The following is a 24,880-nucleotide window of genomic DNA, read 5'->3' as shown; positions in this document are numbered from 1 at the left end:
CTCACTGGAAGGACAGATCGTGAAGCTGAGGCTCCAAGACTTTGGCCACCTCATGAAAAGAGAAGACTCCCTGGAAAAGACCCTGATGTTGGGAAAGATGGAGGGCACAAGGAGAAGGGAATGACAGAGGCAAGATGGTGTTCTCGAAGCTACCAGCATGAATTTGACCAAACTGTGGGAGGCAGTGGAAGACAGGAGTGCCTGGCGTGCTCTGGTCCAGGGGGTCACGAAGAGTCGGACACAGCTAAATGACTAAACAACAACATCAAGTACTTTAAAAATCAGCACCTAGACTGTTTCAGTAAATGCCTGGGGGCCTAAAACAGATGTGAATGGGCAGCGCAAATCAGAGCGCATTGTGTGTGTGCAACTTGCAAGAGGGCAGAGGGACAGAGTCTCTGCTTCACGCCCCTCTCTGCTCTCCTCCTCCTCTCTTCGACTTCCCACATTTATGTGGAAATGCTACAGGTCCACCTCATAGGGAGGTTGAAAAGACAGCAGAGTTGGTTTTTATGAAGCACTTTGAACTCTCCGAGTGCCCTCTAGTTTATCTCCCCACGTTGAGCCCCCACCTCCTTTGCTCAGAGGGGCTCTGGCCCTGCCCCCCATCCCTGGGCCACCTTCCCTTTTCATTCAAGGTGCACGGCTAGGAGATGGATCTTCTGCCAAACTCCCCTTTATTCCTGTTGCCACCACAGAGAACTCTTCAACACTTCACCCCAAACATAACAAAGGAGGAAGTGTGCATCGATTCATTAAACTGATTTATTTAAAAAATAGACATAAACATGTGGTTTCAAATGTTCTCATTTCTTTTCTTTTCCTTTTGAAACTTTGCTACAGCTGCAACAACGGGGATTATAATGCTGTTTCTCTACTACAGGTCTAACCAACCCTGCTCCACAATTGCCACCACTGTCCCATTCCATTCCACCCTCCAATGGTTGCAGCCAACCATCTTGGCTGCAGGTCCCAGAAGACGGGCTCTCTCCTTAGAGACCTTTTCCACCTAGCCTGGGAGGGCAGAGCCTGGATTGACTCCAGCTGCAAAAGCTGAGGCTGCTGAACAGACTCTTGAATTTGGGGTTTTTGGGGGGGGTTGTTGCTGTTGATGTTTTGTTTTTATATTTTAGATCTTGTGATTTATGTGGAAATTTTTCAGTTCAATTGCTCAATCCCAGCATTCCAAACTCCAAACTACCCCTATCACCATCTAGCATTTCCTAAAATTTACTCTTCTACTGTAATTACCATTATTATATTAATGTCATTGATACATGCATATAAAACTTTAAATACAAACACCAAGACATTGCACTGAAACTTTCAGTAAATGCACATGCATGCACTTTCCAAGAGTCTCATTCGAGAGCCAGTGGGGTGCAGTGCTTAAGAGTTTTGGATTAGGACTTGCGAGACCTGGGTTCAAATCCCCACTCAGCCATGCAGCTCACTGGGTGATGGCTTCACAGCCCAACCTACCTCACAGGGTTGTTGTCAGGATTAAACGATGAGGGGGAGAACGACTTAAGACGACACTGAGCTTCTTGAAGAAACAGGTGGTATATAAAGGCATCCAATAAATTTCGCTAAGAAGAAAGGTAAGATTCTGCTCTTAGGCAAGACGAATCAGGTGCACAAATATAAGATGGGACATACCAGGCTTGTCAGTAGTACATATGGAAAAGACCTGGGGTCTTAGTGGACCACAAGACTAACATGAGTCAACATCAGCGAAATAGGCTGTTATTCTAGGCTGCGTCCAAAGAAGTCAAGTGTCCAGATCAAGAGAAGTAACAGCCCCACTTTCTTCTGCCTTGTTCAGACCACACCTGGAGTCCTGTGTCCAGTTCTGGGTGCCCCAATTTAAGAAGGATTTTGACAAGCTGGAAGGTGTGCAGAGGGGGGTGAGCAAGACAATTAAGCGTTGGGAAACCAAGCCTTCTGAGGAACAGGAAGGGGTGTCATGTGGAAGATTGAACAAGCTTGTTTTCACCGGCTCTGGAGGCTGGCACCCAAATCAATGGCTTCAAATTAGAGACGCCCTTGGTAGCTTGTGTACTCTCCTTCCTTGGAGGTTTGTAAGGAGAAGTTTGAAGGCAATATGTCATGGAAGCTTTAGTTGAGAGTCCTGCAGTGGACTAGACGACCCAGAAGTCTCCTGCAGGTCTAAAATTCTATGATTCTCCCCTGTATGAACTCTTTGATGGGCCATGAGGTTAGTCCTCTTACTGAAGCTCTTCCCACATTCCAAGCACTGATATGGTTTCTCACCACTGTGAATTCTTTGGTGGGAAGTGAGGTTGGTCTTCTTACTGAAGCTCTTCCCACATTCCAAGCACTGATAGGGTTTCTCCCCAGTGTGGATTCTTTGATGGGCCATGAGGTTGGTCCTCTTACTGAAGCTCTTTCCACATTCCAAGCACTGATATGGTTTCTCACCACTGTGAATTCTTTGGTGGGAAGTGAGGTTGGTCCTCTTACTGAAGCTCTTCCCACATTCCAAGCACTGATATGGTTTCTCCCCTGTGTGAATTCTTTGGTGGGAAGTGAGATGGGCTTTCTGGCAGAAACTCTTTCCACATTTCACACATTGATAGGGTTTCTCACCACTGTGAATTCTTTGGTGAGCCATGAGCTTGGTCCTCTTACCAAAGCTCTGTCCACATTCCAAGCACTGATAAGATTTCTCCCCTGTGTGAATTCTTTGGTGGGAAGTGAGACTTTGCTTCTGGTTGAAGCTCTTCCCACATTCCAAGCAGTGATATGGTTTCTCCCCTGTGTGAATTCTTTCATGGCAAGTTAGATTGGCCCTTTGGCTGAAACTCTTTCCACAATCCAAGTATTGATAGGGTTTCTCACCACTGTGAGTTCGTTGATGGGCCATGAGCTTGGTCCTCTTACCGAAGCCCTTTCCACATTCCAAGCACTGATAAGGTTTCTCACCACTGTGAATTCTTTGATGGGAAGGGAGACTTTGCTTATGACTGAAGCTCTTTCCACATTCCAAGCACTTATAGGGTTTCTCCCCTGTGTGAATTCTTTGGTGGGAAATGAGGTTGACTTTCTGGCGGAAACTCTTCCCACATTCCAAGCACTGATATGGTTTCTCTCCTGTGTGAATTCTTTGGTGGGAAGTGAGATCGGCTCTCTGGCAGAAACTCTTTCCACAATCCAAGCATCGATAGGGTTTCTCCCCGGTATGAATGCTTTGGTGGGAAGTGAGACTTTGCTTCAGACTGAAGCTCTTCCCACATTCCATGCATTGATAAGGTTTTTCACCACTGTGAATTCTTTGATGGGAAGTGAGACTTACCTTTTGGGTGAAGCCCTTTCCACAATTCACACATTGACATGGTTTCTCCCCGGTATGAATTCTTTGGTGGTAAGTGAGATGGGAGCTCACAGTGAAACTCTTTCCACATTCTGAGCACTGATAGGGTTTCTCACCACTGTGAATCCTTTGATGGACCATGAGAGTCGTCCTGTGATTGAAGCTCCGCCCACATTCCGAGCACTGATAGGGTTTCTCACCTGTATGAATTATTTGATGGGCTGTGAGATGGGTTCTCTGACTGAAGCTCTTTCCACACTCTCGGCATTGAAATGGCTTCTCCCCCCTGTGCATTCTCTGGTGTTTACGGAAGGTTTTGCTTGTATTAAAGCTTTTCCTACATTCTAAGCACTGATAGGGTTTCTCGCCTGTATGAATTATTTGATGCGAAATGAGATGTGCACTCTTACTGAAGCTCTTTCCACATTCCAAGCATTTCAGTGGGTCCTCCCCTGTTGGAATTATTTCTTGTGAAGTGAGGCTTTGATTCCAACAGAGAGTTTTTCCCCATTCAGAGAACTGAGAGGGTTTCTTCCCAATAGCATTTATTTGGTGGGTAGTCGAATGGGAACTGTGACTGAAGCTCTCTCCACACTCCAAGAGTGGCAATGGCTTCTCCACTGTGTGGATTCTGTCATGGGCATCCTCTCTCTCTATTTCCTAATCATCACCACCTGCAATGAAGAAATGGATTAGAGCTGCAGGAAGAAATGGAGTGCCACTGTATTGAATATTGATCTCTAACCCTTGTGATAGAGGAAGAATTCCATGCATCAACACTGCTGACCACACACTAGAGGTGGGCAGTGTTAGAAACAGAGATAGGACAGCTAGGACATAAAGAGGACCTTAAACCTAGGTTATGGGCTCAAAAATGGAATGTCCATATGCACTCTCTTCTGACAAAAATACAAAGCTGAAAAGGAATGAACAGCAGCTGAAATAATATGTTCATTTTTCACATGGTCTAGTCCTTCCCCTGCCCACCCCCCTGATTTTTAAAGAAGGTCTCTCCTTCAGTCTTCAGAGAGTAGCTGGAAGTGGGGAGGCAGAAAAAGGTCCTCCTTTCCTTCCACGCTGCACTTTTAATCCGAAATCTTAGGTTCTGCGAGCAGAGCTCGGAAACTGCTCGTGTGTATGACATTCCCTGTTGCAAAATGTGTCTAGAACCATGCAAGTTTCAGACAATGGAGGTGGTGGATTTTTGTGTCTACCTAAGAAACCAACAACCTCTTCGTTGATGCTGACCTGGACAAGTGTACTGGCGAGGCAGTTCCGGCAACGGCTCACCTCTCCAAAAGAGTATGGGCGAATGGGATGCTAACCGTTCAATACCAAGATGAAGGTCTACTAGGACTGCGTGTTGAGCAAGCTGCTTTGTGAAGTGAATTGTGGACAATTACAACCATCAGAAAAACCCCTCAATGCTCTGTGTCAGGAAGATTTTGGGCAATACAAGGCAGGTCAGTGTCAAACAAAGATGTGCTTTGGACTATATGGGATTGGCAGAAATGACTGGCAGAATCCGGGACCAGGGAGAAGAGGCAGTGGAAGAAGATTGGAAGAAATTTAAAGACTATCTACAGAAATATTGTAAAATTAATGAATGTTAGAATGATGTTGGATAGAAATTAAGTGGTTTCCAGCTGTAATGCTTCAAGAATATGGAAAAAGGGTATAAATAGGTTAAAACGTAATTAAAATGATGTTGGATTGGAAATAAGTGGTATTTGTAACAAAGTTAATAAGAATATGCAAAAATGAATTGATAATGGATGAAAATACTGAGTTATAAAATGTTAAGTTATAGAGATAAGATAAACGAAAGAGGGTAAGGATTTGCTGATTTGATTATTTAAATGGGAATACAAGAAGGGGAGGTGTGAGGAAGTCAAAGAAACAAGCAAATGAGTTTTAAGTTATGAAAAAGAATTGTTTTTAATTTTTTGTATTTTTTCTGTGTGTTTATTCTTATTTTTTTGTTTTTTTATTATGTGTTTATGATGTGTTTTTGTGTATCTGTTTTTGTAAAATCTTAATAAATATTTCTTTAAAAAAAAGAAAAGATGTGCTTTCCTAACCTCAAATTCCCAGCATGTTCCCATTCCATTCTCAGCAAGGTCTATGCTGGCTTGATCATGTCCAAGGTCAAAACAGTCGATAGACCTCCATTTAAGGTGAGTTTGAGGGTATTAGAATCCCAGGTGCTGCAAGTGGCCCTGCAGAGCTCCCTCAAAACCAGGGAGGCTTATCACAGAGAGAGATGCATGGAATTTCCAAAGAGAAATTATGATCCACAAGGGAGCCTTACTGAGAGAGGCCACTATCCCACAATTCTCCTCCATGACTTCCTTATGCAGAGCTCTCTGGTCAGGATCCAGCAACGCCCATTCCTCATCTGTGAAACGAACAGTGACATCTTCAAAGCACACTGGACCCTAAGAGAGAAAGGGAAAGATCCTCTTTAGTCGTTCAACTGGGAGGACAGATGAGATGACATTTTGTGCATTTAATTGCTTCAATTTCCTGCCCAGAGCCTCGTAATCTCTTTTGATCTTCTGGAGGCTATTGCTTGCAGTGTCATTGGTTCCCACATGAACCAAGAAGAAGGGGTATTTGTCAGTGGGTTTTATGATTCCTTGCAGTCGTTCAGTTACATCTTGGATCTTAGCCCCGGGGAGACAGCACACTTCCCGAGACATCTTGTCAGGCCCACAGATCACTGCTTCTGTTCCCCTCAGTAGGGAATCCCCTATCACCACTACACGCCTCCTCTTAGGTCTGGTCGGGGTTCTTCCGTGAGCTGTCCGTTCCAAGGTCGCCTGCACATTCCCTGAGGACTGACTTTGCTGCTCATCTTCATATACCTGATCGACTGTAATGAGGGAGAGATCCTCAAATGGAGTCTGCTCTTCGTCTTCCATGCCAGGGGAGAGGACCTCAAAGCGATTGTGTATTTCTAAACAATCAGAGCTGTCAGGGACTCAGGAGCAGGAGTTCTGGGGAGAGAGGAAATGGAGAGCGAAGGGGAAGAATCCGAGGGCAGCGTAGGGGAGTATGACAGTGGCCCGAGAGATTCCATGAGCTTCTCCAGCGAATCAGAAGATTCCCAGAAGGGGCCGTCTATGGTCAGGGCAAGGGGGGTCCCAGGGGGCACGCACCAGAAACAAGGAGACAGAGGGGAACCCCAAAGCAGCAGTGGGGGATTGGGACCAGTTTCCCCACCAGAGCGTAGTGGTGGGGAAGAGTCACATGTGTCAGGACCAGCGTCTCCTCCAGCAGGGAGAGAGAGTGAGTCAGGGCTGACCACGCCTCCAACGGAGGGGAGGTCAGTTGCAGCTAGCCCCCCCAGAGGGGGAAGCAGTGACAGCAGCAGCAGTGAAACGGTCAGGAGGAAAGTTACCGGCTGGGCGCGCGCGCCAAGTTCAAATGTGCAGGCGCGGGGAACAGCAGGAGACCCGGATGGGGAACCAGCTCCTAAAGCCCTCCGGAGGGAGGGGAAGGCTCAGGGGATTCAGCGTCAGAAGAGTCCAGAAAGGGCGAGACCCCAACGGCCAGGCGGAACCAGAGGCGGAAGGAACTGAGGAAGAGGTGGAGTAAGGCTAGAATATTAAATTGGTGTCAGGGGGGAGGAGACTCAGACGGATCATCAGCGGTCTAACAGTTGAGACGTAGAGCTGCACGCTGCGGCTCTGGAAGTGAAACTGAACTTCAATAAAGACTTTTGTACTTAACAACGAAGCAGCGTTGGTCCTTTGTGAGCTGGGACCTTGGGCAGCCCTGACAAGAGCGAACCCTGGGCCTCCTACTTCTTTGAGTCACGTTTCTCCATATATCTGGCTCCTGTGTTGGTGAACTAGCCTCCTTCTCAGGGGAGTACCCTGTCTCCTCCTTGGTGGAGACGGTGTGCTCTGTTGCTTCCAAGAAGAGCTCCAGCTCTCTAATTCTTTGGAGCGTAGCTACACGTTCCTCCAGTTGCTGGACTTTGTCTTTTAAGAGGGCAATCAACATGCAATTGCTGCAGGTAAAGCTGCCTGCAACCTTTGGCAAGATGGCAAACATTGCGCAGGAACCACAGGCGACTGCAGCTGATCCCTCACCCTCCATCTTGAGAACGTGTTGTTGGGGGTGACTACAGCGGTCCTCCATCATAAAAAGCGTGAAGACAGGACAAATAAATCCCCCCCAAAAAAAACCTAGGTCTCCCCCAATAAAGGTTTGAGACTGGCTCCCCTAAATCTAAAAGATGGATCAAACTGCTGCCCTGCAAGCTCTGATAAGCTCCTCCCACAGCTAATCACCTACCTCAACAGAAGCCCTGCCCCCTCTGACCTTTGCACAGGGAGAGCAGCTAATCAGCCACAAGAAACACACACAAGAAAACAGAAACACACACAAGAAAACACACACAAGAAAACATCAGGTGAGCCCTGCAGGATCAGGCCCAAGGGGCCCCTGTCCTCCCAAGGGCCAAGCAGGGGCCTCTTCTGGGAAGCCCACCGGCAGTACTTGAGCACCAGAGAAGGGGGGAGGCGCATTTCTTCTAGGGACACATTTCGGGGTCCCCACAGTGCCCCCCAGCCTGGCTCCACTCTGCCAGGGCACCTGCGTTTTGTTTCGCTGCAGGTGAGCCTGCCCCCTGCAATGTGGGGCTCTTAAAGGAACTTCGAGGGGGGGGGCGGAGGGGCTGAAGCTTCCCCGCACTTGCGAAGCAGCTCTAGGAGCGGAGGGGAGGCAGGCAGCAGGAGGGCGATGGGGAGGAAACAGCGAGAAGGAGCTTCTGGAGCCTGGGCAGCCCCCTCCCCGCCTGCTCCCTGAAGGTTTCCCGAGCCCCCCCTTTTCATTTCAAGGATTGGGGGACCTCAGCATCCGGGGGTTGCCTTGCTGGGGGGCGTTATTTGGTTTGCTGACAGTAGGAGTCACAATCCTGTCACATTGTGGGTGTCTGGCTTTTAGGTAAGGGGGTGAGGCTCAGGTGGGAAAGAGTTGAGAAGGAACATACCCCAGGGTGCGGATTGACTCCGCTGCCCAGCTCGTCAGGGTGCAACTCCCCGCGGGTCCCTCTGGTCAGCAAAAGAAGGAGCCTCCAGCCAAGTTAAAGATGAAAACAGCAGTCAGTTGACCTCATCTTTATTTGTTGCAACAAGGTTCAAACACCCCAAAAGTAGGAACATATGATTGCATGAACTTTTAAGGCTTTTACCCCCTTCCCCATAATAAATTTTCCAACAACTTCATCGATACATGACATGGGGTTTCCCCCCACAATTTTGTCTCCCCATTTCCCACAATACATTTTTCAACAGCATCATAGATGCATCACAAATATGTCACAAAGTAGGAGTCTTTGGCATTTAGAAACATGAGCCTGTCACCCACCCCGTCAATAACCCCAATTCCCCAAACCTTTTAACTGCCCTCTTCCCCAAAGAACGTAATAGTATTTACCCATCCCCCAGCTGAAAGGCTTTCCTGCCCTTCTCCCTTCAAAGTATCAGGATTCAACTCGCCATCCCGACGGATTTCTGCCTGGGGCATGTGCTGCCCTTGATCGCCTCCTGCCTCCTAAGGGATTATGGAGTCAGGGGGTGCCCTGGATCCCCTAATTGGAGAGGAGTCATTAGACATTGGAAGCAAGGAAACTGGTCAAACCGTAGAATTTTGGCGATTATTTGACGTTTCTAGAGCTTTCTATATTGGATAGTCGAGGAAACATTCCCGATTCATGGAATCCGCTTCTGGCTGCAATTGTATCGGCTGCTTTTCTGAGCCTCTTGGCTCTTGTGCCTGGACGGGACCTGTGTTCACGGTCATTGTCCTGGCCTGAGTCAGAGGCTGGGATCTGGGGGGAGTCGTTTAGCTGCCCCCCCTCCATTCCTGCTTTGAACAGCACCAAGACCTAAAACACGGAGGGATCTAAGCTCGTGGGGTGGGGGAGGGGTGGATGTTGCAATGCTGGATCTCCGGGATCAGCCCCTCCCCCGCTCTCCTGATCCCCAGAAGGAAGAGGGGAGGGGGAAACCTTCCTCTCTCTCCCCCCCCGCAATTCTTTCCCTCCCCTCCCGACACATCCTCCTCTCACCCCGCCCCCACAACCCCAGATCCCGCCCCCAAACATCCCACCCCTTCCTCCTCCTCCTCCAATCCGGCTTCTGCTCCGGGAATGGGGGGGTGAGCCCCCCTCCCAAACGGCCTGCTTCTCCCAGCAATTCACTCCGGATTGCTGCTCTGCCCCACAGCTCTAGGGGGGGCGCTTTCGGAAAGGGGAGGGAGAAGGGACCCCCCCCCCCCGTGGATGTTGCAGGAAAGGAGAATTGGGAGCGAGGACAAAGAGGTAAAGGACTCTCGGGGGGGGAGGGGGGAGAAAAGGACCCAGAGACGCCCCCAGCTCCCCCAAGCGCCTTCCGTGGGGCCTGGATCCCGGCACGCGTGCTGCCAAGGGGCGGAGATGCGGCGCCCACCCACGAGGACTCCCTGGCCCCGTTTCCCCCGCGCAGGCATCCCTGGGGCGCGGAGAGAAGCCAGGATAGAGACCCCCCTGTCCCCCCTTGCTCGTCTTGGGGGGCAAATGGGGCGGAGAGATGGGTCGCGCCTGGCAAGGGGTGAGCCAAGGGGGCGTCTGGATGCAGGGGAGACTCCGGGAGAAAGGGAGGGGGTCGGGGAAGTAGGGGGAGAAGGGAGGGGGCATCCCCGAGTCAGGAAAGCGCAGCAATGGGGGGGGGAGGGAGAGAGGAAGACCAGTCTTTTGGGGGGGCGTCTCCATCGTGGCTTCCTTGGGGAATCTCCGGAGGGGCCGCCTTGGTTTCTCCCTCCCGCCCAGCAATCGACCCCCCCCTTCAAGGCGACCAGAGGGGGATCCCTGGAAAGTGGGGGTCCAGTCCCCGTCCCTCGCCTTCCTGCAAGCTCCATCCTCTTCCCACCCCATAAGCCCCTGCCCTGTCCAGACGCAGCGATTCTGCCCAGTCCAACCATTGTTCCCCTGGAGAGGAGAGGAAATCCCGAGAGGGGAGGGGGGAGGCCTTCTCAGAAGCGGCTCTTGGTTTCCGCAATCCCACCCAGGAAGCAGCCAGAAACCTTTTCCTCTCCCTCAGGCTTCCATCTTTATTGTCTTTTCCACTGTGTATGAGGATAATGTACACCTGTCATCAGAAACAGGGGTGCAGAGTCCATGGAATGGCTCTCAGGATCGATACAGAAGTTGCACCTCAAAAGCATTTCTGTTCCTCTTACTCTTTGTAGGCAATGTCAGAGTGACTGACAAGCTGAGATACAATCCATCAGCATCTGATGACAGTGACTCCATGAATCTTCCCAGTCAAAGGACCCATTTTCATGATAGACAGTGCCTGGGGCTGGAGGCTCTACACACCGGGTTTGCCTGTGCAGGTCAAAGACTGCCAGTATTAGCACAGGTGAGGTGTGTGACCTTCCCAAATTTACAGACTGTATGTGAATGAGCGTTCGTGGGTGGGATTATAGTTTACGGCAACCCTGTGATTTTCTCCACCCATAACATTTCATGAGCTAATATTGAAGTACAAATTCCAAAATAACTACAAAAAATCACATGATAATAATAATAGTACAGTGGTACCTCGGGTTAAGAACTGAATTCGTTCTGCAGGTCCGTTCCTAATCTGAAACTGTTCTTAAGCTAAAGCACCACTTTAGCTAATGGGGCCTCCCACTGCCGCCGCGCCGCCGGAACATGATTTCTGTTCTCATCCTGAAGCAAAGTTCTTAACAAAAGGTACTATTTCTGGGTTAGCAGAGTCTGTAACCTGAAGCACCTGTAACCCGAGGTAGCACTGTAGACATTATAGTATTAGTATTTTCCCCCAGCCCCTCTGGGCAGCTTACAGTATATACAGGTAAAGGTAAAGGGACCCCTGACAATTAGGTCCAGTCGTGGCCGACTGGGGTTGTGGCGAGGGAGCTGGTGTACAGTTTCTGGGTCATGAGGCCAGCATGACTAAGCTGCTTCTGGCGAACCAGAGCATCGCACGGAAACACCGTTTACTTTCCCGCCGGAGTATTAGTTTTTTCCCCCCAGCCGCTCTGGGCAGCTTACAGTACAGAGAGGTAAAGGTAAAGGGACCCCTGACCATTAGGTCCAGTCGTGGCCGACTCTGGGGTTGCGGCGCTCATCTCGCTATATTGGCCAAGGGAGCCGGAATACAGCTTCCGGGTCATGTGGCCAGCATGCCTAAGCTGCTTCTGGCGAACCAGAGCATCGCACGGAAACACCGTTTACCTCCCCGCCGGAGCGGTACCTATTTATCTACTTGCACTTTGACATGATTTCGAACTGCTAGGTTGGCAGGAGCTGGGACCGAGAAACGGGAGCTCACCCCATCGCGGGGATTCGAACTGTCAACCTTCTAATCGGCAGGTCGTAGGCTCTGTGGTTTAACCCACAGCACCACCTGCGTCCCTACAGTACATATACAAGACAGTAAAACATCAAACATTAAAAACCTCCTGATACAGCTGTCTTCTAAATGTCAGAGAGTTGCCTACTTCCTTGCCCTCTGAAGGGAGGGCATTCCATGGCGCATTCCCTAACATCTCCATCATGACGCCCACGATGAATCTCCGGAGGGGCCGCCTTGGCTTCTCTCTCCCGCCCAGGAATGCCCCCCCCCCTTCAAGGCGACCAGAGGGGGATCCTTGGAAAGTGGGGGGTCCTCCCACCCTTCCTTCCTGCAATCACCATCCTCCTTCCACCCCATAACCCCCTGCCCTGTCTGGATGCAGCGCTTCTGCCCAGTCCAACCATTGCTCCCCTGGAGAGGAGAGGAAATCCCGAGAGGAAGAGGGGAGGGGAGAGGCCTTCTCAGAAGCAGCTCTTGGTTTCCGCAATCCCACTCAGGAATCAGCCAGAAACCTTTTCCTCTCTCTCAGGCTTCCATCTTTAAGTCTCTTTTCAACTGCCTGGTTGATTGGGGATGAGGATAATGTACACCTGTCATCAGAAACGGGTGCAGAATCCATGGAATGGCTCTCAGGGCTGATATAGAAGTTGCACCTCAAAAGCATTTCTGTTCCTCTTATTCTTTGTAGGCAGTGTCAGAGTGACTGACAAGCTGAGATAAAACCCATCAGCATCTGATGACAGCGACTCCATGAATCTTCCCAGTCAAAGGACCCATTTTCATGATAGACAGTGCCTGGGGCTGGAGGCTCTACACACCGGGTTTGCCTGTGCAGGTCAAAGACTGCCAGTATTAGCACAGGTGAGGTGTGTGACCTTCCCAGATTTACAGACTGTATGTGAATGAGAGTTTGTGAATGGGATTATAGTTTACGGCAACCCTGTGATTTTCTCCACCCATAACATTTCGTAAGCTAATATTGCAGTAAAAATTCCAAAATAACTACAAAAAATCACACGATAATAATAATAATAATACAGTGGTACCTCAGGTTAAGAACTGGATTCGTTCTGGAGGTCCGTTCTTAACCTGAAACTGTTCTTAACCTGAAGCACCACTTTAGCTAATGGGGTCTCCTGCTGCCGCCACGCAATTTCTGTTCTAATCCTGAAGCAAAGTTCTTAACCCAAGGTATTATTTCTGGGTTAGCAGACTCTGTAACCTGAAGCGTCTGTAACCCGAGGTTCCACTGTAGAAGTTCTAGTATTAGTATCTTCCCCCAGCTGCTCTGGGCAGCTTACAGTACATATAGGTAAAGGTAAAGGGACCCCTGACCATTAGGTCCAGTTGTGGCCGACTCTGGGGTTGCGGCGCTCATCTCGCTTTATTGGCCGAGGGAGCCGGCGTACAGCTTCCGGGTCATGTGGCCAGCATGACTAAGCCGCTTCTGGAGAACCAGAGCAGAGCACGGAAACACCGTTTACCTTCCCGCCGGAGCAGTACCTATTTATCTACTTGCTCTTTGATGTGCTTTCGAAATGCTAGGTTGGCAGGAGCAGGGACCGAGCAACGGGAGCTCACCCCATCGCGGGGATTCGAGCCGCCAACCTTCTGATCAGGAAGTCCTAGGCTCTATGGTTTAACCCACGACACCCAGCTGTCTTCTAAATGTCAGATGGTTGCCTGTTTCCTTGCCCTCTGAAGGGAGGGCATTCCATAGGGCAGGAGGCCCTCTGCCTGGTTCCCTGGAACTTCACTTCTAACAGCAAGGGAAGCAGCAGAAGACCTTCGGATGCTCCTCCAGGACCACAGGGCCGAGGCTGAGGAGGGCTTTAGGTTGCAGATCTTGCTCCTCCATAATGATCGATGTATAGTTAGCAGAGTAGGAGAAAACACTCAGAGGCAGCAAAAAAATAATTCAGCTGAGAAATTTATTACTGAAGACAGATAAGCATAACAGGATCCCAAAAATATCAAAAACTTAATTTACAGTAAAACCCTGACTTAGCATACCAAAACAGCACTCAAGTAAGAAACAGACAGACAGAGTAGAGTAATATCAGAATAGGAAGTGGGAGCAGGCGCATTTCAATACTGTAATTTATATATAATTCAATGTCAGAGTAACCCTGGGACTAGATAACAAGCCTCCGGGTGGACGTGCCCCATCTCCCCTTCACTTTCCTCTTCCGCACGGGCAGAATCTGCCTTCTGGACTTTGGGATTCACAGTTGTTCTCCTCCTCTCCATCCACCAGGGCTTGACTTCAGGTCCAGCAGAATTCCCCAGCCCCCCAAGGATTTGAGACCCATCAGCTTTCCTCACCTGGTTTAGCAGGCCGGTTGAAGCCGTTGCTTGAACCCCTGTTGCATGCTGACAGCTTCTGGAAGCCACAGGTGAGAGCTGAGTGCAGGGTGGGCACCAAGGGTGGAAAAATGACCCCAGAAGGTGCAGGACATGACCACCACCAAAGGAACTACTGATCCCCAACACCCCATGACATCTAGATTCAGGTAGGTAGCCGTGTTGGTCTGACACAGTTGAAATAAAAAATTAAAAAATAGTCCCGTAGCACCTTAGAGACCAACTATGATTGTTCTAGATATAAGCTTTTGTGTGCATGCACACTTCTTCAGATACACTGACACAGATGTCACCAGACCCTTGTATATCGTGGGAGGGTGGGGTGGGTTTTTTCTCAGAAAGGTACTCCTACTACCATCTCCCACTATCCTCCACTATATGAAGAAGTGTGCATGCACACAAAAGCTTATACCTAGAACAAACTTAGTTGGTCCCTAAGGTGCTACTGGACTATTTTTTTACTTTTTTATTTCAACTGTGTCAGACTAATATGGCCACCTACCATTAACTACAGTTATGTCCTTGCCTTGAATATCTTGCTTTTCAGTACCAGATTAGGATAGTCCTCTGTCAGAAGACAAGCACAGGATCAGGCAGCACATCATCATTATAAAGAACCATTGGGGTGGGTGTTTCCACCTGGGATTCCCATGTGCCAGCTGCTTTCCTTCTGCTTCTCCTGCTCTCTCCATGCAATGTGAGGCATGTAGACAGAGGTCCATCTCCAAGAACAGGAGCTTCCCTGAGCACCCATTCAGCTGACTCTAAGCACCAAGCCTTGTCACTAGTTCTCTGACTGACTCAGACCACATTCCCCAGAAAAGATGTAGACCAGGGTCTCCGAAAATAGCCCATATGGACCTCCTGAGGTCAGTGAGACTGTGCAGGTGATTCATGAAGATCTAGAGGTGGAAACAGGGACAACCACTTGATTGGAAAGGATTTCCCACAGGACAACAGTATTCCAAGGTCATGCTGTGTTATTAAAGATGATTGAGGATTATGAAAGGTTGTTGATGCATTACTACCATTTGACATCATACCATTTTCATTTCCTAAAAATTGGGAACATAGGTAGGACATGGGAGAATGTAGGAGATGCTGAAATAAGAGAAGGTGCTAATGGCGGTTGATGTGTGCTTTTTTCTGTTCTCTTTCCTGAAACCCAAACAGGATTTCCTTTCTGCCGACTCTGAAAAAGGTGATGGAGAAGACAGAATTGCGGGGGACAGGGCACCTTTCGTTTCATTAGGAATAGCCATTAAAATGTGTGAAATGTGGAATATGCTTCACTGAATGAGCACACATAGTTCACATCAACAAACACAAAAAGGAAAGAACCCATTTAAAAGTATGGAGTGCGGAAAGAGCTTCTCTTTCAGTGCAAAACTTAGAACACTCGAGGAGACTCACACAGAAATAAAATGCTTTAAGTGCAGGGAGTGCGGGAAGAACTTCAGTCAGAGTGGAAACCTTAAATTGCACAAACGGACTCACACATGGGGAAAACAAGTTAAATGCATGGAGTGTGGAAAGAGCTTCAGTTACTATTCAGGCCTTAGATCCCATCAACGGACTCACACAAGGGAGAAACCGTTTAAATGCATGGAGTGTGGAAAGAGCTTTAGTGGAAATCTTAGAAGACATCAACGGACTCACACAGGGGAGAAACCATTTACATGCATGGAGTGTGGAAAGAGCTTTAATGATAGTGGACATCTTAGAAGACATCAACGGACTCACACAGGGGAGAAACCATTTACATGCATGGAGTGTGGAAAGAGCTTCAGTTATAGTAGAAACCTTAGATCACATCAATGGACTCACACAGGGGAGAAAGCATATAAATGCATTGAGTGTGGAAAGAGCTTTAGTGATAATGGAAGCCTTAGGAACCATCAACGGACTCACACAGGGGAGAAAGCATATAAATGCATTGAGTGTGGAAAGAGCTTTCGTGATAATGGAAGCCTTAGGAACCATCAACGGACTCACACCGGGGAGAAACCATATGAATGTATGGAGTGTGGAAAGAGCTTCAGTCAGAATGGAAACCTTAGATCACATCAACGGACTCACACAGGGGAGAAACCATTTAAATGCATTGAGTGTGGAAAGAGCTTTAGTGATAATGGAAGCCTTAGGAACCATCAACGGACTCACACCGGGGAGAAACCATTTAAATGCATGGAGTGTGGAAAGAGCTTCAGATATAGTGGACACCTTAGATCACATCAACGGACTCACACAGGGGAGAAACCATATGAATGTATGGAGTGTGGAAAGAGCTTCAGTCAGAGTGGAGACCTTAGAAAACATCAACGGACTCACACAGGGGAGAAAGCATATAAATGCATTGAGTGTGGAAAGAGCTTCAGTCAGAATGGAAACCTTAGATCACATCAACGGACTCACACAGGGGAGAAACCATTTACATGCATGGAGTGTGGAAAGAGCTTCAGTCAGAGTGCAGAGCTTAGATCGCACCAACGGACTCACACAGGGGAGAAACCATTTCAATGTATGGAGTGTGGAAAGTGTTTTCGTGATCGTGGAAGCCTTATATCACATCAACGGACTCACACCGGGGAGAAACCATTTCAATGTATGGAGTGTGGAAAGAGTTTTAGTGATAGTGGAAGCCTTAGATCACATCAACGGGCTCACACAGGGGAGAAACCATTTCAATGTATGGAGTGTGGAAAGAGCTTTAGTCATAGTGCAAGCCTTAGATCACATCAACGGACTCACACAGGGGAGAAACCATTTCAATGTATGGAGTGTGGAAAGAGTTTTAGTGATAGTGGAAGCCTTAGATCACATCAACGGGCTCACACAGGGGAGAAACCATTTCAATGTATGGAGTGTGGAAAGAGCTTTAGTCATAGTGCAAGCCTTAGATCACATCAACGGACTCACACAGGGGAGAAACCATTTCAATGTATGGAGTGTGGAAAGAGTTTTAGTGATAGTGGAAGCCTTAGATCACATCAACGGACTCACACTGGGGAGAAACCATATAAATGCATTGAGTGTGGAAAGAGCTTCAGTCAGAATGGAAACCTTAGGAAACATCAACGGACTCACACTGGGGAGAAACCATTTAAATGCATGGAGTGTGGAAAGAGCTTCAGTCAGAGTGCACACCTTAGAAATCATCAACGGACTCACACAGGGGAGAAACCATATGAATGTATGGAGTGTGGAAAGTGTTTTCGTGATCATGGAAGCCTTATATCACATCAACGGGCTCACACGGGAGAACCTATTTCAATGTATGGAGTGTGGAAAGAGTTTTAGTGATAGTGGAAGCCTTAGATCACATCAACGGGCTCACACAGGGGAGAAACCATATGAATATATGGAATGTGGAAAGAGCTTCAGTCAGAGTGGAACACTTAAAAAACATCAACAGACTCACACAGGGGAGAAACCATATAAATGTATAGAGTGTGGAAAGAGTTTCCATTGTAATACAAGCCTTAGAACACATCAACGGAGACACACAGGGGAGAAACCATTTCAATGTATGGAGTGTGAAAAGAGTTTTAGTAATAGTGGAAGCCTTAGAAGACATCAACAGACTCACACAGGGGTGAAACCATATAAATGTATGGAATGTGGAAAGAGCTTCCGTCAGAATGCAGACCTTAAAAAACACCAACAGATTCACACAGGGGAGAAACCATTTAAATGCATGGAGTGTGGAAAGGACTTCAGTCAGAGTGGAACACTTAAAAAACATCAACAGACTCACAGTGTGGAAAGAGTTTCCGTTGTAATACAAGCTTAGATCACATCAACGGACTCATACAGGAGAGAAACCATTTACATGTGTGGAGTGTGGAAAGAGCTTCAGTTATAGTGGAAACCTGAGAATACATCAACAGACTCACATAGTTAAGAAACCATTTAAATGTATGGAGTGCGGAAAGACATTTGGTGATAATGAAAATCTTAGAACACATCAACGGACACACACACGGGAGAAACCACTTCAATGTATGGAGTGTGAAAAGAGTTTTAGTAATAGTGGATGTCTTAGGAAACATCAACAGACTCACACAGGGGAGAAACCATTTCAGTGTATGGAGTGTGGAAGGAGCTTCAGTCAGAGTGGAACCCTTGATTTTTGTCAGCAAACTCACACAAAAGACAAACCTTATAAATATCAGGAAAGTAGATAGAGGTTTACTCTTAGTGGAAGTTCAGAATCAACAGACTCATGGACAGGAAGAACTTGGCAGGGGGTTGGACTCGATGGCCCTTGTGGTCTCTTCCAACTCTATGATTCTATGATTCTAAAAGATTGCAAAAAGTGCTTTATTTATAACGGAGTGATTAAGGAACATCCCAGGACTCTCACATGGGAGAACCCATTTAGATGTATGGAGTGTGGGACGTCTTCCTCTCAGAGTCCACTCTGAGCAATGAACTCAATAGGAAATCATTCCTAAAAGCATGAGGTATATGTGAAGTTCTGGTGTTTACATGTAAAACATTATAATAATGAAATAAGGCAACATCTCACAATGGTGAGTATAATTTTAGATGAAAGTACCTTTGGTTTTTGCACCAAACTCTGTCACCCCCCCCACCGCATGATCTCCAAGCACTGCTTCTTCACCAGAACTTCATCGCTGCCTCCTGCCCTGCGCGTTCTGAAGAAAACTTGGAATGCTGAAATTGAATGGGAGATTTCCCCCCAAGCCTAATTTCAAGAGGGGGAAGGAGGGTCTGCAGGTACCACGGAAGTCTCCTGGGGGGCCCACCTTCACTCATGAACCCAGGGACAATCTACTGCCATCAGCAAACTTTGCCCCCTCCCTGCTCCCTCCGAAGTCTAGATAATTTATGAACAAGTTGAAAAGCCGCAGGTCCCAATACTGATCTTGAGGGGACTCCGCTTTCTGCTCCTCTCCTGTCCGTTTACTCTCTTGGTGTTTCAGGAGGAGGGCTGCCTCCAACTGGGGAGGCACATTTCTTCTAGGGGCACATTTCTGGGGTCCCCACGGTGCCCCCCAGCCTGGCTCCACTTGGCCAGGGCAGCTGCATTTTGTTTCGCTGCAAGTGAGCCTGCCCCCTGCAACTTGGGGTCTTAAAGGAACTTCATGGGGGGGGGGGAATCAGCGAGATGGAGCTTCTGGAGCCTGTGCAGCCCCCTCCCCGCCTGCTCCCTTCAGGGTTCCTGAGCCCCTCCCTTTTTCATTTCAAGGATTGGGGGTCCCGCACAGCCCTCAGGGCACCTAAGCATTGGGGGGGGGGAGCTATTTTGTTTCCTGAGGACAGGAGTCACAATCCTGGCACAGTGCAGGATGTCTGGGTTTTAGGTATGGGGGTGAAAAAAGGTGGGGGGGAAGGTGGAAAAGAGCTGATAGGGGAAATATCTTGGGATGTGGATTTTATTTTATTTTTAATCATTTTTATTGATTTTTCAAAAAAAAACCCTGAGTGCTCGCTGAAAGGACAGATCCTGAAGCTGAGGCTCCAAGACTTTGGCCACCTCATGAGAAGACTCCCTGGAAAAGACCCCGATGTTGGGAAAGATGGAGGGCACAAGGAGAAGGGGACGACAGAGGACGAGATGGTGGAACAGTGTTCTCGAAGCTACCAGCGTGAGTTTGACCAAACTGCGGGAGGCAGTGGAAGACAGGAGTGCCTGGCGTGCTCTGGTCCAGGGGGTCACGAAGAGGCGGACACGACTAAACGACTAAACAACAAATATCGAGATGTGGAAAAATGGAAACAAAATGTGGAAAATATGGAAACAACAAGGAGAAGCAGGACTAAGATGTGGAGATCTGCTCCAGAGATCCAGACTGTGGGGATGCCCAAGAAATTAATAAATGCAATTTGGACTATAATTTGATCTTTTTTATTCTTGTTTTTTACTTTTTAATTGAAGTATTATGATTGGGTATTTAATTGGGGTGTGGGTATTTAATTGAGGCGAACCAAAGGCCCCAGTGCCCACGCTTTCCCACCTTTTTTTTTTAATAAATGTTTATTAAAATTTTCCATCTTCATAAAAAAAAATCAAAACAAGAAAAAACAAGAAAAAAAATTAAAAAACACATGAAGTTTACAATCCGTATTTTCAATAATATATTTCCCTGACTTCCCCACACCTCCCCTTCTTATATTCCAATTCAAATTGTTAGTTCAACAAGTTCTTATCCCCAATTTTTAACCTTTTCATATTTAGTTCATTTTAAAAAGAAAAAACCAATTTTAACTTATAAACATCAATATTTGTACATCAGTGCTCATTCTTAAAACCTTTTTTCTAAAGTCGACCCAAATTCCCTTCCACGAATTCCCCAATTTTCTTACTAATAACAAAACAAAATAAAAAAAAAACAGATTATATTTGTACACCCTTTGGATTCCCAAACCCCACCACCCCCTTTCCCGGTTTCAATCCCCAACAGATGTCCATTAGTCTTAATCTACTATCAGCCTGGAGACCTCACGTCCGAGGCTCTTAATTCTCTCTCAATTCCTCTCTGCCGGTTTTTTTGATAGTCTTTAGTATTAAACACCAGATCTCAGAGAAGCTCTGTCCCCCTAAGGTCCATATTTCTTCCAGCCAGACCTCCATACTTAAAAGTGGAGCCCGAATCTTGATTCTTACTCCTTTTAAGTCCAATTGTCCCAAAAGCTCCAACTTGCACCTTAATCAAATTTGTAATCCATAGGTCTTCAGATCTCCACATAAGGAGATCTCTCCATTCTTCAATCTCCAATTCAAACCAAATTTTCATCATCCAGTACTTATTTTCCTTTGTAACCATCATGTCAGGCCTCTGGCTCGATTTCTTATTTTCCTTTGTAACCATCATGTCAGGCCTCTGGCTCTCCTTTGTCATCTGCAAAATTACAGCTCCTCCTTCCTTTTCTTCAGAAACAACATATGTCTCCTTCTCCACACTCTCAAAACTCTCAAGTTTCTCTTTTTGTCCAGCTGCATGGGCTTCCTGAGTCAAATCCTTATCCAATTCAATGATATTATTTACTGTTAAGTTCAGAGTTGCAACATTTGTAGCCAAAACATCCATTTGGCCTTGTAACTTTCCCAAGAGAACAAAAGCTCTGTCCAGCCCAGCTTGAATTTTCCCTCCTCCAGCCATTCTTGTAATGTCCCAAATCCCCCTCTAGAGGGATTTTGGTTACTTAGTATACTTTCCAGTTCAAATCCAAAAATCAAGTTAGTTTGTATCAGTTTTTCCTTGTTTTCAACAAAATATAACCAAATTGCAACAAATATATCCAGCAGAGACAGCAAAAACAAAGTTCTCTTTTTCCTTCTTGACAGCTACTTTTGACAGCTGTCAAACTCTTCTGTATCTCCTCAACAGGCTCTCTCATGGATCACTCCCGGGTCTGGGGGGGGGTGGCACTTCAGCTCTCAAAACTAGCTCTTATCCTCCAATAAAGTTATTTATGCTTATACTGCCAAATCGTGAAATTAATATCTTTTACCCAATGAAGAAAAAGAAATTCTCTCGACCTTAGTTAACTAGTCCTTGCTTTAAATTATTTACAAGACGGGGAGGCGGACTTCCTGTTTGCAACTTCCCCGATCGTGCCAAATTCAACAAAAAAATTTCCTTTACAAGTCCAATTTCCGTACTACTCACGGGTTGTTTCTTTTAGAATCCAATTGTTCACAAGAAGAAGTCAGCGCTCTCCGACCATGGCATGTGGCTTCACTCCGCAGGAGGAGCAGTCGACTCTCAGCACCGCGCCGCTCACCCCGTCCCCCATTCCGAAGCCTTTAAAAAGGCTCCTTCGCAGGTCGGGGGGCGCAAATGGTGCCCGCCGAGTCACCAGGTTCACAGGCTTCAGCGCCTGTGATTTCTGAGGGTCCCCGCGTCGCCGCAGCAGCCAGACCCAGCTCCTGCGAAGCCGATTCCCTCCGGAGCTCAGAGGGAATCTGCCATTAGCCGATTGCGCTAACCAGGAAGTCCCCCCCAAGCCTAATTTCAAGAGGGGGAAGGGGGGGCTGCAGGCATCAGAGAAGTCTCCTGGGGGCCCCATCTTCGCTCATGAACCCCATGGGGCAACACCAGAGCTCCTGCTCATTCTGGGGTTTGAGGAAGATAGTATTTTTCCATAGTCCCAGAAGTTTTGATTCAATCATGCTACTCGGGAGTTTTCCTACCAGATGTCAGAGGCTTAGTGCTGTCCAGCTGGCCATAGATAAGACTCCGGGCTCCCAGCCAGTTCCAAACACTTGATTTATTTGACAAAGTTCAAACGTACATCTCCAGCGTTTCCATTAACCTCCTTCCCCTTGTGCGCAGTTGCTCCCACTAACGTTACTTCCTTCTTTTCTTTACCCAGCATGCAAATCTGCGAAAACTCCTCCCCTTATTTCCTCTGTGTACAGCATGACTTGTCCCAGGCTCACACTCCTCCTCCCCCTCTTCGTCAGACTGACTGTCTGACGACACGCTGCTGATAATCTCGCTAGGCTCCCTATAACTGCTGGTTTCTGTCCTTTCATCTTTTCCCGTTTGCCTCTCCCTGACACCAGAGGACCACAGTGCTGTGGTTGCTGTTGTTGTTATGGACTGGCTGGGGGGGGGGAGGCACAAGCTGGGGGACCCACAAGGGAAGAAGGCTCAGAGCCTGGGGACTGGTGGGGGGATGAGCCGAAAGAGGGAGAAAGGGGAGCAGACCGGAAGGGGAGGTGTTGCAAGCTGAGGAGGAAACAGGGTTTGGTGAGCAGGAAGAGTCTGGGGCAGAGAGCAGTTCAGGCTCAGAGGGAGGAGAGGAGGGGGCCAGGAGACCCAGAGGAGGCCGGCTGCTGAAGCATCCGGGGAGACTCCCCCTCCTGCTGCGCCCAGCACATGCCTTTGAGTCTGGCGGTTAGAACTCTTAGAATGTGGGGATCCCATTTTTCAACCAGAACAAAAACCCGCCAGCCTTTTCCCAGGTCTTTCTTGTCCTGACAGTCATTTGTCTTCTCTACAAAGGACTCTACAAAGTCCTTCTCCTTCTTTTTCCCATGGGGTCCCACCAACCTTTTCTGCCTCTTACACGCAATGGAAAAGAGTCCCTTTCCACTGGACGCCTGGCTGCTCCAGAGAGAACGGAAAGGAACTGTAAACGCCCTTGTGCTCTGACGTGCACCAGTCACTTCCTTCCGGATCTTGGTGCTGCCGGTGCAGCTGCATTTACGAGAAAAAGAGAAATTGGAAACCGAGCCCAAGTCCCCTGCTATCCAAACTGGCCATTGGACCAGCCTTGGGGCGTCTTTCTTGGGAAAAAGGAAAAGTTTCAGATCTCAGGTTCCCCAAGAGGGAATGAGAGCTTTGATTGGCGTTCTCCCCTTGCAGTTCATTGCCTCTCTAATTGCAGAACCCCAATTCTCCCGTTCTCCCCTCCCCCTCCTCGCTACCTCTTGCCAGGAAGACTGGGAGTGAAGACCGTAAGCAAAAGAGACAGCAAAGGATGAGAATCTGGGTTGCTGGGTGTTTCAGAGAATCCCGCCCACAATCTTCTCCATTCCTAGACTCACGTCCACATGCGCTGCTCCGGAGCTCGGAGGGAATCCGCCATTAGCCGATCGCGCTAACCCGGAAGTCCACGCTTTGCCACCTCGCTCTCGGCTGGAGGAGGCAGGCAGGGAAGAAGATGGGGCGGAACGGAGGCAGGCGAGCCAACAAGTGAGGGGGCAGAGTTGGCTGCTGGGGGGGGTGCACTTGAGCTGCTGCCTCCCGAGTTGCTCTGTCTGTCAGGTTGCCCTCATGTGCCCCCCCCAAGCAGGGCTCCTGTGCCTTGTTTGTTGTAATTGAAAGCAGGAGCTGAAGATTTCGCAAACTGTAAGATAAAATAAGAAACTCCTAGAAGTAACAGATGAGGCTAAGAGATAGAGAAAGATCAATAATAATGATTATTATGGATTACAATTGGAAGTAGGGATAAGAAGTTTGTAATGAAAGAGGATATTGATGTTTCAGATATGAAATTGGGAACTGCTAAATATGTGTTATGATGAAATTCAAATTGGAAGGTGTCGAGGAAGTCTTCTAGCAATGTAAATATACCAGGGAATAAGAAGGGGAAAAATTCTTCTTTTATCTTTTGCATTTTTATTGTTAAGTTTTTATGTTGTGTTAAATGTAATGTTCTTTTCTGTGTTTATGTTTATGTATTATAAGAGCCTGGCGTGCTCTGGTCCATGGAGTCATGAAGAGCCGGACACAACTAAACGACTAAACAACAACAAAATTATAAGAGAAAACCAACAATTTTTTTTTGGGGGGGGGGGACCCAGCACCTTCTAGCTTCGTCAGGGCAAGCATATTGTTAGGTGGGCGTGAGCTCCGTCTTCCTTGAGGCAAGTGTGCTTTGTGGCAGCTTTGCTTCATGAGAAGTCAAGCAGCAATTTGGAGCTCAATAAGCCAAGGAGCAAACCAAAATTCTTGGCGTCTTCAGTTTAGGGCTAAACTACTGAAGACCCTGCAATAAAACCCTGCATATGTTTGCCCAGAAATATGCCAGATGGACACTAGTGTAGACTTTCCCCCCGCAAGTGTGCTTAGTGAACTCTGCAGTTCTGCAGCCGAATCCCAACGCATAAATAATGTTGCAGTCCTGACCCCTGACTCCACTTCCCTGGGTGTATTCTGCACCGGACTGAGCAGACGGGGGGAAGATGGCACTCCCAAGTGTATCTTAAACATCTTCCATCCTGTTCTCTGTCATCTTTCTACTACACCTTTAAATGCTGACAGTTATCTGGTCTGGATAAAAGAGAACATGTTCCCGACAAGTGTGTGCGCATAAGTGCATGCGT

The 24,880-nt window shown here is 47.8% G+C and overlaps 2 protein-coding genes across 2 annotated transcripts; one reads left to right on the top strand and one right to left on the bottom strand.

Annotated features, from left to right (window-relative positions):
- Positions 1-2,022: 2,022 nt before the first annotated feature.
- Positions 2,023-3,718, bottom strand: LOC128421724 (zinc finger protein 665-like). Its single transcript, XM_053404864.1, has one exon. It carries the CDS (start codon positions 3,626-3,628, stop codon positions 2,108-2,110), a length of 1,521 nt encoding a protein of 506 aa, XP_053260839.1. The 5' UTR covers positions 3,629-3,718; the 3' UTR covers positions 2,023-2,107.
- Positions 3,719-15,525: 11,807 nt separating this feature from the next.
- Positions 15,526-19,323, top strand: LOC128422913 (oocyte zinc finger protein XlCOF6-like). The gene is made up of 3 exons (XM_053407531.1): positions 15,526-17,282; positions 17,368-17,820; positions 19,257-19,323. The coding sequence occupies exons 1-3, from the start codon at positions 15,595-15,597 to the stop codon at positions 19,321-19,323; spliced, it is 2,208 nt and encodes a 735-aa protein (XP_053263506.1). The 5' UTR covers positions 15,526-15,594.
- The last annotated feature ends 5,557 nt before the right edge of the window (positions 19,324-24,880 follow it).

Source organism: Podarcis raffonei, chromosome 10, assembly GCF_027172205.1.
Source record: "Podarcis raffonei isolate rPodRaf1 chromosome 10, rPodRaf1.pri, whole genome shotgun sequence".
In the NCBI taxonomy this organism is placed as follows: domain Eukaryota; kingdom Metazoa; phylum Chordata; class Lepidosauria; order Squamata; family Lacertidae; genus Podarcis; species Podarcis raffonei.
The sequence above is the reverse complement of the archived record's forward strand: the minus strand, read 5'-3'. Positions and strand labels throughout refer to the sequence as shown.

Coding starts and splice junctions, on each gene's coding strand:
- LOC128421724 (XM_053404864.1), bottom strand. CDS start 3,628: ATGCACAGGGGGGAGAAGCCATTTCAATGCCGAGAGTGTGGAAAGAGC.
- LOC128422913 (XM_053407531.1), top strand. CDS start 15,595: ATGGAGTGTGGAAAGAGCTTCAGTTACTATTCAGGCCTTAGATCCCAT. Junction 17,283..17,367: donor GAATGTATGGAGTGTGGAAA/GTGTTTTCGTGA, acceptor GTGTGGAAAGAG/TTTTAGTGATAGTGGAAGCC. Junction 17,821..19,256: donor GGAACACTTAAAAAACATCA/ACAGACTCACAG, acceptor TGCTCCCTTCAG/GGTTCCTGAGCCCCTCCCTT.